A 14,120-nucleotide genomic window follows, 5' to 3' on the forward strand; every position below is an offset into this window, starting at 1 on the left:
AGATGACGGTGGACTTGTTTCAGAGCAAGAGTTGTTTCCTGAAGAAGTCTACAACATGCCTTGATGGTGTCACGTGGCTCAAGGGGAACATGGCCTGGACAAATACTTATTAGGTGTCAGGCATTATCCCAGGTGCTGGGGAATCAGCAAAGAACATACAAACAAAAATTCCTACCCCAGGAAGCTCCTATTTTGTTAGATTTTCTGGAAACATTTTTGTTTGTGTGCTAATGAGATGTATGCAAACCAGGTACTGGTAGCTCATGCCTGTAGTCCTACTCAGGAGGCTGAGATCTGAGGATTGTGGTTCGAAGCCAGCCTTGGCAGGAAAGTCTGTGAGACAATTATCTTCAATTAATCACAGAAAAAGCCTACGTGGCACTGTTGCTTAAGAGGTAGAGTGCTAGCCTTATGCAAAAGGAGCTCAGGGATAGCCCCCAGGGCCAGAGCTCAAGCCCCAGGATGGGGAAAAAGATGTACACAGTTGGAGTAGCCCTTGCAACTTTCTTATGCCTCAAGAGCAAATGTGACATCTGGAGCTACAGCAGCAACAAGGCTTGAAATGTGGCCAGTGAACGTTGAGATGAGTTGTAAAATGCAAACAAGATTTCACAGATAATATATAAAAAGATGTAAAATACCCTCAGCAATCTTTTTTTTATTCACAACATGCTCAGATTATGATATTGTTACATAACAATTCAGATTATGATAGAAGCAACATGAGGTTAAATAAGAGGTCATGGAAAATTAACTTCACCATTTCTCTGCACATTTTTAATGTGGCTACTACTAGAAAAAAATATATGCATGCAGTACTGAGGTTTGAACTTGGCCTTGCATTTGCTAGACAAGTACTCTACTACTTAAGCCATACCTCCAGCCATTTTTTTCTTTATTTTCTGATAAAGTCTCATACTTCTTTTACTTGATTGGCTGAAGACTGCAATCTTCCTATTCTTTCTACCCTTGTAGGTAGGATTACAGATATACACTACCATACTAGCTTTGTTTGTTGAGATGGGAATCTCACTAATTTTTTTTCCTGGGTTGACCTCAAACTATAATCCCCCTAATTTACCCTCCCAAGTAGTTATGATGACAAAGGCAAGCCACCACTTCTGGCTCAGTTTACATTATATTTTTATTAGATAGATATATTTTCATTAGAACACAAGATGCTGAACCTCCAGCCATCATCTCTCTACTTGTTTAGAACAATAAGCCTCTGTTTGTTTTAGATTCTATGTTTTTCATCAGTTACTTGCAGCTGAATGCAATCAGGAGGACGAAAATGTGAGTTGGGTCTCATGAACTCAGCCTAGGACCTCACCCAGCAGACAGGAGGGAGACAGAAATCATCATATCTAGTGATAGAACTCCCTGCTATGGAAAATATGGATCTCCATTTTTTTTTTTATCATGAAAGAAACCACAGTGGAAGAAGAGCCTGAAGCAAGCAGTGATGAGGGAGGCCAGGGCACATCTTCCAGTGTGGGAAGCAGAACATTCAGCTGCTTCCTGGTTGCCATGGTTTCCTTTTGCCCCACCCAGCGGCACACATTTATTTGGATAATCCTGGCCAGCAATTCCCTAGGGCCTTGTGCAATCCTGGGTGGGCCAGGAACTGCAAGATGGTTTTTATTTTTCTAAAAAAAAAAAAAGGAAGACCAGCTCCAGCCTCACAAGCCTGTTGGCTGATTTCCCATTGCCCTTGGAAGCTCCTTGAGCTGCCAGACGCTAGCAAAGCCCAAACAAGGCTGTGGTTACCACTCCAGCCCCACAGAGAAGGGATGCTCAGGGCAGTGCTGAGAGGCAAAGTCGACAGACTCTTCAATATGGAATCAAAAGTGGCTGGGTCTACAAAGCCACTATGGAGCTGTGGAAATGTCAGGGCTCACCCGGGACAGCTCCAGAACAAAATCCTTCCGCCAAGAGTTCATTTCATCCAGGCCTTATGCCAATTTCCTGTGCTGAGATAAACTAGACATTGCCTCTGTCCTCAGGGAGCTCACAGTCCAGAGGAAGGAGACAAAGCAATCCACATGGGTCTCTGAGTAGCCAGAAAATGGTCAGGCCAGGTAGCCCTGTTGGTCTCTAGGCCTGAGCACTTTTTCCTACAGTGGGGCAGGTAAGTAGACAGATCAGAGTTCAGCTTCTTCTAGTACAGAATTTCATGCCCCTGAGAATAATCCTGTGTTATGCCTACAACTGTCCATATTAGGTAAAGTGGTACTTAACCTGCTGGGGCCAGCAGACTTTACCCCAGTGGTGACTTCAGAGGTCAGGAATGTCAGATAGGCTTATCCAGGCAGGAGATAGCAGCCTGGTACTCCAGCTTCACCCCTTCCTTCTCTCATCCTCCCTGCCCTTCCTCTCTGCTGTCCTGCTGGGCTTCACTTAAGTGATTCAGGAGTCACATGACCAGCTGGGCCTGAGCCCCACACCGGGAAGGCAGGCACCTGGGAGGCAAAGAAAAGTGTGGGACACATGCGAGAAGATGAGGGATAGGCTGACTGTGCTGGGTACTCACAAAACACAGACATACCCCTTTAAAAAGATGGTAAAGGAGTTTTCACTATATCATCTAGCCCCATTCTTGCTGCTGATGACAAAGGTCCATGACTCATTTCCTGTGAGCCTGTCTTTACAGCAATAAGGTACCAATGCCTCATGGTCTGTATGATCACTTGTGGCTATTGAACAGTCCCATGGGAGGTGAAAGAAAGAACCCTGAACTGGATTGTTGTATACAGGGGATACAGTCCAGTGAGAACCGGGGTTCCTCATCCATAAGTCTCCAGGTTCTCTGAGTGCAGGACTCCTTCCTCAAAGCCTATCCCCTGTAGGTCTTTCTCCCCATCTCCTCCTACCATCCATCTATCCTTTCTGCTTTTCTTGGCTCTCACCAACCCTCCACTCCCCCACACCCCTTCTTTCCCATTACACAAGCAACACCTTCTTCCTGGAATTTGTCTCTCTGCCTGTGTTTCCTCTAGTTGTTCCCTCAGCTTTGCAAGGCACATTCCTACTCACCCGTCAAGCCCCACATCATTCCTCTTCCAGGAAGCATTCCCAGACTACCGCAGTCACAATTAGTCATTTGTTTTCCTATACTTCTGCATGCCAGTATGCACATCTCTCTCATCGTACTTAAGATGCTAATGATAATAATGGCAAATTGTTATTATGGTTTCTGATTGCTTATGATGTACTAGGTAATATTGTCAGGGCTTAAGATTGCCTTATTCAAACTGGGTGCTGATGGATCATGCCTGTAATTCTAGCTATTCAGCAGTCTGAGATCTGAAAATCAAGCTAGTTCCAAGCTAGCCTGGGCAGTAAAGTCCATGAGACTCTTATCTCCAATTAACTACCAAAAACTGGAAGGAGAGTTACACAGTAACTGCTCAATAACTATTGACCCCATAAATTACTAAATTTCTATCTTCATTACAGAAAACTCAAGCAAAAAGAACTTCCCATTCATTACTTCTGCCTTCCTATGCATTCAGGGCCTAGTTAATGTGTAAGGTACTGGAAACATGGTTAATGGAAGAATGAACAGAAGAATATGAAATCAAACTGAGAAAAAGCCTGAACTCCAGCACTGCCACCCATTGGCTCTGGCTAAATAGCCCAGATTGTCACCTGTCAATGTGGGTGACAATATACAACATTCTCTTATACAGCTTCTGACCTTTAATGTAAAGGTTTACATAAAAAAATGGCCAAGTCCATGATTTTGTGATCATGGCAACTCACTCTTAGTTATTTATTATAAGTTCTTCTGGGCTGCTTTCCCTGGCCACACCTGGATGTAACATGTGAGCCAGGTGTAATCCTAAGGCAAAGTCAATATCAGTCCTGAAAATATTAATTTGGCTTGATCTTTGGTTCACTTCAGTCTTATCCCAAGTCACACCCAGAGAAAGAATTATTAAGAGCCTGATGAAACTCTCATTAATAGTACTAAATAATAAACAATGAACTCACATTAGATTTTGCAAGTGATACCTGGGCCATTGCTCTGGAGATCTTTGAGGTTATTCTGTTTGGTCTCCAGGCATCTCTGCCAGAACTCTTCTTCTCTGAATAGATCTTGGTCCCCTATCATCTACCACCACCACATGCATGCATACATGCACACACAAACACAGATACCTGAGCCATTGCTCTGGAGATCTTTGAGGTTATTCTGTTTGTCTTCAGGCATCTCTACCAGAATTATTTTTCTTTGAATACATCTTGGTCCCCACCACAAGCATACATGCATCATGTACACGCCCACGCACACACGCACACACGCATGTGCACACACATACAACACACATACACACACACACACATGATAAATGCTGGTGAAATACTAAAGGCCATGGCTTCTTCAGGTGATATGAGATGTGTCTACATCCCTGAAAAGGTAGGAGTCTGGCTGAATTGTATCTGTTCTCATCTTAACCTATGGCTAACCAAGAGCATGACTCTCTGCCTGGCACCTGTTAGATTACCTGGCTTCACATTTATGATCAGCTATATGTATGCTAATTCCCAGGATGTTTTGTTTATATAATGCTAAGTATAAACCACTACACTAAAAGAAACAAGCATGTGTGACCAAGAAAGTGTCTTCTACTTGGGAAGAGAGGTAAGACCCCTCTCCTGTGGTTTTAACTTGCAATAAGGAATATAAGTATTAATCATCTACATGTGAATCCAGTATGGGAAGATTTAGCCCATAGCTGGAACAAAAGTAACCAGCTATTGTAGAGGACACCAATCTTTTTTGTGCCTTATCTTGTACCCCACATCCTCTGTGTCAGTCATTTGATGCTTGAAAAAGCAGCTGATCACAGTAACTAATTGGTCCAGAAGGGGACCATTCAAAATACTGCGAGATTTTTTTTCTCAATATTAAGCTGGAAGAGAAAGCTCTAGTCTTTTGAGTCATGTAGCTTTGAAAATATGAACAAGAGGCTACAAATACAAAAGAAAACCTATCTGTAGGAAAGAGAATAACACCAACACAGAGAAAAGTATCCCACAAGAAAGGATGGATCCAATGGGACACATCAAATGTATCTTCTACTTAGTACCTGGGTAGGTTTTATGAGCTAGACTATCACACATTTGAAAGGCATAAAAACGTTTGAACAAACCCCACTCTTACCTAGCATCACTAACAAAAGATATTTTCTTTCTCTTTGTTTCTCAGGTGCCAACAATGTCCTACCAACCACAAGATGTGAAGACTGTTACTTCAAGCCTAGCTTGTAAAGTAAGGACTGGTCAGACAAGCCAGGCAAACCACCTGGCTGGTGACTTTTGAAACAAGAACATCTTCATAGTGGCCAGCCTTCACTCATCGCCCTGCTGGATGACTCACTTTCTGATCACCAACAAAGACCTATGACAGTCACAGAGTACTGAGTGAGTGGGGCGATGGCATCTTCTAATAAAATAGTTCTGGAAGCCAGGTGTTAGTGCCTTATGACTATAATCCTAGCTACTCAGGAGAATGAGATACAGAGGATCACTGTTTAAAGCAAGCCCTATTGGAAAAGTTCTGGAGACCCTGTCTTCAAAATAGCCAGCAAAAAGCTGGACTAGATATATGGCTTAAGTGGTCAAATGCCAGTTGTGAGCAAGCAAGCTGAGTACAAAGGCCTGAGTTCAAACCCTAGTATTGTCCAAACAGAATAGCAAAACTAAACTGAAAAACAGTCTGCAACTCTCTGGAGAGAGCAGCATGGATCCAGGCCACCTAACTTATGGAACTTCTATATGCTATTTATTTGAGGGACTGTATTTGAGTATGTGGACTCATTAAAAAAAGAAAAGCTACCATACACAACGACTGGGAAGGGTAACTGATAACAAAGGAGCTTTGCTTCCTCTACCTCTGAGACCTACTCAGTGAGATATGAATCATGAAGTTATGACTTAGAAGACAGACGTGGAAGGAATGGCACCCAAGACAAAATTCTCCCCCTTTCCCTGGTACCCTCAGGTCTTCCTCAGGCTACAAGGCATCCGTTTATGGGCAGGTACTGATGGATGGTTCATGTGCTTTAGAATTCTCTTCCTATGCCCCATTCAGTCTGCACCCTCAGTCCATAAGGAGCTCAGCAGCTGTTTCCCTAGGGCAATGCAAAGCAGCCATATCCCACAGTAGACTCAGCAGCTCCTCATAACCAAAACAAAAACACAACAGGCCTGATTGCCATGGAGAGTTCAATCCTCTTGTCCTGGGATTGGCACTGACTGGAATTCCAAGGGCTCTGGCTGAGCTACCTCCTGAGAGGTCTAAATACAGTACATTCATTCTTAACCTAAACATACAGCCTGGACCAGTGCCCAGGCTGACAGCCCCTTGGGGCCAGCAGCAAGTCTTGGCTTCTAGCTGTCTGTTGGGTGGTGGCATTTCAGAGATTGTGATGCTCTGCTTGGCCCGTGTTCATTGGTGCTGCCTGAGGCTGGACTATGGGGGATACAACCAGCTTGTGTAGGGTTAACTCCAAATGTACTTCTGAGTAAGGAAATGCAACTTGGAGAAAGGGCAGGCAAATGGAGAATGTCAACGTGCAGGAGGAAAAGATAAAAGAGAAAGGAAAAGAAATTAAGAATGAAAGAACTCCTTCTTAGGCAACGAATTAAAAAAATCAGAGGATCTTTCTAAAAACTTTGTTTGCAGAGAAGCACAACTCTGTAATTATGTCTCTCTAAGGGACTTTGGGATTAAGCCCTGGAATTAGATAGATCAAAGTTATCTTCTAGTTCTCAAATGGCCCAAAGGGTGACTGCAGCTATTAATCAGATCATAGACATAAAGTGCTTAGCATGTAGAAGCTGCATGATAAACAAAGGCAACTGGAGGTACAATTTGAATAGGAATAGAAATAGAACAATGGCAAGTATTCACTTGATACCCTCCACCTTGCCTTTGGTTTTCCTTCCTTGGAAAGGGCACAAGAATGGTGACTGAGGCTGGGTGTGGTGGCTCAAATCTGTAATCTTAGTTACTTAGAAGGTTGAGTTTGGCTGGATGGTGGTTCAAGGCCAGTGTGAGCAGAAAGTCTTATGAGACCTCTTCTCAATTGTTAGCAGGGCATAGTAGTATGCATCTGTAATCCTAGATTTGGTGGGACGCTTAAAATAGGCAGATCACTCTCTAGGCACATTACATAGGCAAGAGGCAAGAACCTATCTCAAGTATAACTAGACAAAGAAAGAGCTGGAGTTGTGGCTCAGTAGTAAAGCACCTGCCTCTAGGCCCTGAATTCAAACCCTGGTATCATTAACTAATTTTTTAAAAAGAAGCATGGCTGAGGCTGCCACAATGAGCTATCCTAGCCTGGCTAACTGGAGCATGTATAGACAAGGAAAACTTTCAATAGAGAACAGTACAACACTTATCTAAGAACCTTAAACTAGTAAAATAAAAACAGTTCCCTAATTCCCCGTGTCACCCCAATTACATGAAAGTGAGAAATGTCTGGGAGGGTTTCCCTTACCTTGGTATTCACACATGACTTCCCTCGCTTGTATTCTTTGTGGGAGCCACGCTTGTCCAGTTTGTACCACAAGGCTTTGGCCTTCCAGGTGGTCACACTGGACTTGAGCTTGGAGTAAAAGTTTCTGTGGTCCAGAGGGTCTAGGTCTAGGAGGCGTGTGAGCATGTTGAAGGCCTGGAGGGTGCCTTTGCATGTGGATGCCTGGACAAAGTTCTCAAAGACATGGCCCACATGGGTCTGCTTCTCATCCTCATTCTCCCCCATGGTTCAGGAGCTGCCTGGAGCAGTGGCGTGGAGAGGGCAGAGGTGATCACCATGAAGCACCTGGAGAAGCGTTACACCTGCAAAGGTAAGTGGAGACAGAGGTGAGCCTCATGGGAGATGTGGAGGAGGGAGGATGGGTACTGAGAGGAAAAATGAAATTCCATTAAGATAGTAAAATGCTGATTTAGTTTTTAGTACTTAACACTAAACCTAGACCATCTTTGGAAAATGTTCAATTGTACCTTCCAACCTGGCACGATGCCTTTGCTGGCAATCTTTCTCTCACTGCCCACTCTTCTCCCTAACTGTAAGAATCACAGATTGTTCAAAGCTATATATACCTCTGCTAATGTCAACAGGACCCAGTCAGTTGTGCTAGAAGCCAGATGGCTCCGGAAATGGTGACTAATAAAAAGAATAAGCCTGCAAAGTACACCAGACTGAGCATCACAAAAAGTACACCATTCTTGGTGCTGCAAGTTGATTTGTGAATATGACACAGGAACATCATATTAGGGCATAATAAAAATCTCAAAGCATGTCATCTCCTCTATCCTTAGACTGACCCTTGAAAGTTTTTCTTCACTCATCACCAAGGACAGAACATTTTCCCACATGGGTGACACATGGCCCTCACCTCATTCCAACAGGCAAAAGGAGGCCATGCTTGGTAAGGCCAGGCAGTGAGCTGTTTGTAACAAGTGCACAAGCTGAAGGGAAAAAACAAAGTTATGGGTGTTCATTCACATCACAAAAATAGCTCTCCCGGGTTTTGGCCATGGTCCTTTCTTTCTGTACCACTCTAACCTCAGGCATTTCTTATGAAAGTCATTTCAGTCTCAAAGGAAGAAAAATAAAGTAGAGCTGATTTTTCCAAAGCATTGGCTATTTTTTTCCTGAGTGCAAAGCTAGTGCACCAAGACCAGTGTGGAGGAGCTGAGGTTGGTCCAGCTGTCAGGAGGACTGAGGGGGTCTGTAAACAGGAGGGCTCAGCAGGGGAAACTCCCCAACAAGGCCCTCAGGCAGCTGCATGCTCTCCAATTGCAAACGTTTATTGAGGGCACATTTTGGGTTTGTAATCCTAAAAGCAGAGACTGGTGTTATTGTTTTTACCAGTATTGGGGCTCCAACTCAGGGTCTGGGTACTGTACCTTAACTTTTTTTGCTCATGTCTGGCGTTTTAACCGGAGAGAAAAGTCTCATGGTCTTTTTAGCTATGGCTAGCTTCAAACAGAGATCCTCAGATCTCAGCCTCCTGAGTAGCTAGAAGTATATACATGAGCCACCAGCACCCAACTCTAATTTCATACTCACTCAACAACAACTAACTCTACTTTGGTAAGTGTTAGGAATCACTAGATGCTGGAGGTGAAGAGATGGTAAGTCATAGTGAGGAAGACAGAAGAGTAGAGCTGAAATCAGGCAAGAGAGAAGCATTCTGGAATGGGAACAGTAAGTATAGATGGGATGCAGAACAGCAGGTGGCCAATAAAGTCTCAAGGAAGCCAGAAGGGCCCCAAAAGAAAAATTGCAAACCAAACTTCAGTTCTAGAGGTGAGGGAAACTTCATTACAAAACTGGGGGGTGGATACTCCAGGCCAAGGAGGCACCCTACAGAGGCACACCACTGGAAAAAGAACAGCTACAGAGTCACTGCAAGTTCAAGGGGTCAGTGGTTCAGGACTCCTGAGAAGATGTTCATGGGATGGGATGAGGGTGATGTCCAGAGCAGATTGTGGTGTGTGTCCCCTCTAGGCCACATGGCCCTTCCCTAGTTGCTCTGCCTGGCTTGGAGGAGACAGATTCCCTCATGGATGTGCTTGGCTTCTTTCACGTTCATGGCACTCGCTCTGGCATCCTTCACATAAACACTGCTGCTTCTTGGGTCTCAACTTCCTCCCACGTGCCATGCTTGCCACCCAGAAAGCATAAACGGAAAGCAGGCCCCAGTTGCTTTGCAAGGCCTATTAACATTCCCAGACTTTATCTATCTTTGGAAGTACTTTGATACCAGCATTGAACACAGGGTGCAGTAGCTCGAGAACAAATATAAAGCTACTGGGATTTCACTGAGGATGTGCAGGTGACTTTCAGGACTTAGCCCCTTTCTTCCTCTGTAGGTTTCCAATAAGTCACATAAACACCAAGCAGTCTGTTGAGAGGAGGAGGAGGAAGGAAGCCTGGATAATGGTGGATCCTGGCCTGGGAGGCACAGCAGCCTGATCCATCCTACAGGCAGATTGTGCCTGGGAATGCAACAGATTGAAAAAAAAATTCAAATTTGCAAATCAGTTGGCTAAATTCTCTAGATTGCCAAATCTTCCTTGTCTAAAATTGCACAGGGTTTGGAGGTAAGAAGGTAGATCTGACTCCCAGACAATAATTTACAAACTAGAAGAAATTGTCTCCTCCCTCTAAGGAAAAATGAACCACTTAATCTTATGGCTCCTGTGGAAAAGGAGCCAAATGTGGTGCTGAGGGCCTGTGGTGTGGGTGTGGGAGCTCCAGGAACTAGCTCTTATCTCTGGTGTGATAAGGGAAGGTGGAGGGAGATGACCAGACAGGAGATAAGCCAGCCTTGGACATGCAACCCCCTATCACCATGGCTGGCAGTACCAGGCTCAGACCTGTCTCCCTACCTCTAAAAGGTAAAGTCTCAGCCTTTAAAACTGGCCTAGCAGTTTAAGTCAAAGATCTTAAAGATGACATTAACACCCAGGCTGGGCAGTGTTCTTCATTGGACAACATCAGAATATTCAGTCAAATAGACCTGACATGACCATAGGCAAGTTATCTCATCTGCCTCAATCTCAGTTTTTCTCATCTGTAGATGGGAACAATAGCACTCCTTTCACAGGATGGTAAAGAATAACTGATCTGATGTGTTTAGCACTCAAGATCTATATTACTGTTCTTCCAATGGCCCAAATGTCACCCAAGCAAAGAAGGTGAGAAAGGAAACTAATTCATGACTGATTGCTGACACTAACTTCCCAAAGGGCAGGGCCTGTTGTTCAGTGGCAGAACACTTACCTAGTAGCAATTCAAAGCTCTGGGTTCAATTCTTAGCACCATAAACAAAAGCTAAAACAAAAAAATTGTACTAGACTAGCTTCCAGGTCAATTACATACCTTAATACTACAGAGCACAGACTTTCAATTTACTAGACCTGGATTCAAACTCACTTCTTAGTCCTGTAACCTTGGATAAATTATTAAACTTCTGAATTTCAAGAAGCACATATGTCAAGTGGAAATCCTACAGAGTAGCTTTGGTGGTGAGTGGAGATACACAGGTACAGAGTAATGTTGGTAATGAACTGGGAAGGGCCAGTCTAGCACTCACAAGGGTACAGTGAGTCCAAATTTCAGGTCTCTACTTCCCCAGAACTTAGGGTGCATTACCCTTTGTGAGCAGGCTTCAAGAGGTACAAGTAAGAGGTTTAAATGTGTTAAATCTAAGGATGCTGGGTGGCTAGCTCTTGTTAAAGCCTGCCTCTTTAACTACCACCCAGCTGCCTTTTTGGTTTGACATGTGATAGAAATAGAAGTAACTAGCTGGAAATATGAAAGGTTCTGTGTTTTCTGGGAAGAGACAAGATGTGATGCTCTTGTTTCCAAGAATAGCCTTGAAGCAGCTTGGGTTTTGCCCAGCCAGAGTCCCTTATTTGTGGTTCTTCTGCTCCCTTGCCGATGTGACTTCATGAGTCACAAAGCAGTTCCCTTCCCCTGCCTCTGGCCACTGCATATAAACACTTGGGGCCTCAGACTTCAGGTGACAGCATTGGTAATGAACTCACCCCATAACAACTGGAAGCTAAGGTCAAGGTCTGTGCAGAGTCCTAAGACCCCTTTCAAAGTTACAGATGAGGTCTCATGAACCCCATTCTGCCTGTGCACACTCACATTTAGGACTTTTATTTCTTCTGTCTCTCACTTGCAATAACAGCAAACCATGTGATCAGGCCTTGAAAAAATGGTGGCATTCATAGGAATTCAAGGAGGCCTGGAAAAGATACTGCACAGAGCTAATCCACAAGGCAGCCATTTGGCCCAGGAGAAAACCTCAACCTTCAACCTCATCCTCAAGGCCCACAGAAAAGTTTCAAGGTCAGTGCAACCTAAGAACAAAATCCTGATGTTATTTTATAGTGCCAAGCTATCCAAGCCTACCATTTCCCTGTCTACCTCACCAAGGAGGCATGGGGCAGGCTCATCAAGGACTTGGGGTGTTTGCCCTCTGTACTTGCAGGGGATAGGATGCACTAAGAGCTCCAGTGCTGAGCCTCACACATAGGCAACACTTAGTTGTGGCAACCTAAACGCAACCTATGGTGGTGGCTACATCTCTGAAGTGCCCAACATGTGCAGGAACACCTGTTCACAGAGGCCTTGCAGACCCAACAGGGCTCAGCTTCCCATTTAACTGTTCATCAGGACACTACACAGATGACTGAACAACAACAACAACAAAAAGCAACTCTACAGTTGGGAAGGGACAAAAAGGGCCACCACATCCCGTGTGTGCTCTCTTTCTGGCCAGATGTCTTCAGCCATCTCTTGGTTATCTCCATGATGCAGTATACATTGACTCCTGGCCCATCCTGACATCTGCCTGGTGAAAATCAGCCTCAAGAAGTCTTAATGGGAGCAAGGGAGAAAAGAAAAGAGGGGATCCGTGAGGGAAGGAGGGTGTCTGTTTCTCCAAGGGTCTCTCTGCTGCTTGGTCTTGTCCTTGAGATCACCTATGGCAAGTGGAAGCCTTCTCCTGCAGGACGAACCCACATATGCTCAACCTTCTCACCTGTGCCTATACTGCAGAAAGTCTAATAAGGGTCTGGCTACAGCAGAGCCAGGATACTGTCACCTAAGTGCCCCAGGCAGAGGCATTAGACCTTCTTTGAGAGCCCATATCCATTTGCCTCTGCCCTTCCAGCCCTGCTCACCTTCTCCATTCTTCAATGGTTTGCAGACATCACTTGTCTGGCTTGAAGTGCCCTCATGCCTCCCCACTTCCTAGCCTCCATCCACTTCCTTTTGGAAGCCATGCATAGAGCCATGTCGTTGGATGATCCAGTAAGTCTCCACCCTGCAGGGTCCTGCTGCCTGGATGATGCCCAGACACAGTGTGTTCTGACAGCAAGGGGAAAGGCAGTCAGGCCACTGCTTGCCAGGCAATCTCACTTGCATATCCTAGGAATTTTCAAGACAAGTCTATGGCTGGTGTATCCCTTCCTTTTCCTTCTTTCTGCTTCTTTCCCCCTCCCTCTCCCTTAGAAGGGTTTTTTTTTGGGGGGGGGAGGGGGGAGGAGTTAGTCATGGAGTTTGAACTTAGGGCCTGAGCTCTGTCCCTGAGCAATTTTGCTCAAGGCTAGCACTCTACCACTTTAAGCCACAGCACTGCTTCTGTTTTTTTTTGTATTTGTTTTTGTTTTTGGTAGTTAATTGGAGATAAAGAGTCTCAAGCGTTTCCTGCCTGGTTTGGCTTTGAACTGTGATCCTCAAATCTCAGCCTTCTGAGTAACTAGGATTACAGGTGTGAGCCACAAGTGCCCATATTTTGCCAAGATTTGACTTGCACTCAGGGCCTCACACTCTCACAGCTTTTTCACACATGGCTGGTGCTCTGTCACTTGAACTACACCTCCACTTCTGGCTTTTTGCTGCTTAATTGGAGATAAGAGTCTCTCAGATTTGTCTTCTTGGACTGGCTTTGAACTGAGATCCTCAAGTGTCCACTTCCTGAGTAGCTAGGATTATAGATGTGAGCTACTGACACCTACCAGAAGAGTACTAAAAAGGGAAAAGTAATTTCAGAATTTGCCCATTTTCCTCTTAGGTAATGCAAGGATAATTTTGCCATATGTGTTTGCTATTTTATGTGTATATATGTATCTCTCTATATATGTGTGTATACACTAATGTACATGTATATGGATATATGCATGCATTTTATTTTTCCACAACAAATTTCTAATCATGCTGCACATCTTTGCCTATACCTCTAAGCTCCTCTTCAGGACTTGCTAGGAGAAGCATAAAATTCTACCATGGAAAAAGCAGAGCTCAAGTCCCACCTTCCCTCCCCTTGGCACTGCTAAGGTACTTAGTGCTCTGGACACATTTATGCAGCCTCTTTATGTCCATCATTTCATTTAATCCCACTGGGTTGATAGGGAAGACTGAGTTTCTGGCAGAAAGGGGAGGCTGAGGCAAGTCCACTTTCACCTCACTTCAGAATCTATACTCTCACCCACAGACCATGGGCTCACACAGCAGAAATTGCATTTCCCCAAGTTGAGGCATCTCCTTCCCCTGCCTGTCAGTTTTAGCACAGGAAGT

The 14,120-nt window shown here is 44.5% G+C and overlaps 1 protein-coding gene across 6 annotated transcripts in view; it reads right to left on the reverse strand.

The window, feature by feature from the left end:
• Positions 1-14,120, reverse strand: part of LOC138811637 (F-actin-monooxygenase MICAL2-like) — a 201,219-nt gene that overhangs the window by 149,807 nt on the left and 37,292 nt on the right. For all 6 annotated transcript variants that reach the window (XR_011367463.1, XM_069999342.1, XM_069999339.1 and 3 more), the window contains exon 3: positions 7,515-7,855. Coding sequence is in view for 5 of the 6 variants with exons in the window: in XM_069999342.1 (XP_069855443.1) it covers positions 7,515-7,778 (264 nt within the window). In the remaining variant the exon portion in view is untranslated. The remainder of the gene's footprint in view (positions 1-7,514; positions 7,856-14,120) is intronic.

This window comes from Dipodomys merriami, unplaced genomic scaffold, assembly GCF_024711535.1.
Source record: "Dipodomys merriami isolate MVZ:Mamm:240054 unplaced genomic scaffold, mDipMer1.0.p SCAF_542, whole genome shotgun sequence".
NCBI classification, from domain to species: Eukaryota; Metazoa; Chordata; class Mammalia; order Rodentia; family Heteromyidae; genus Dipodomys; species Dipodomys merriami.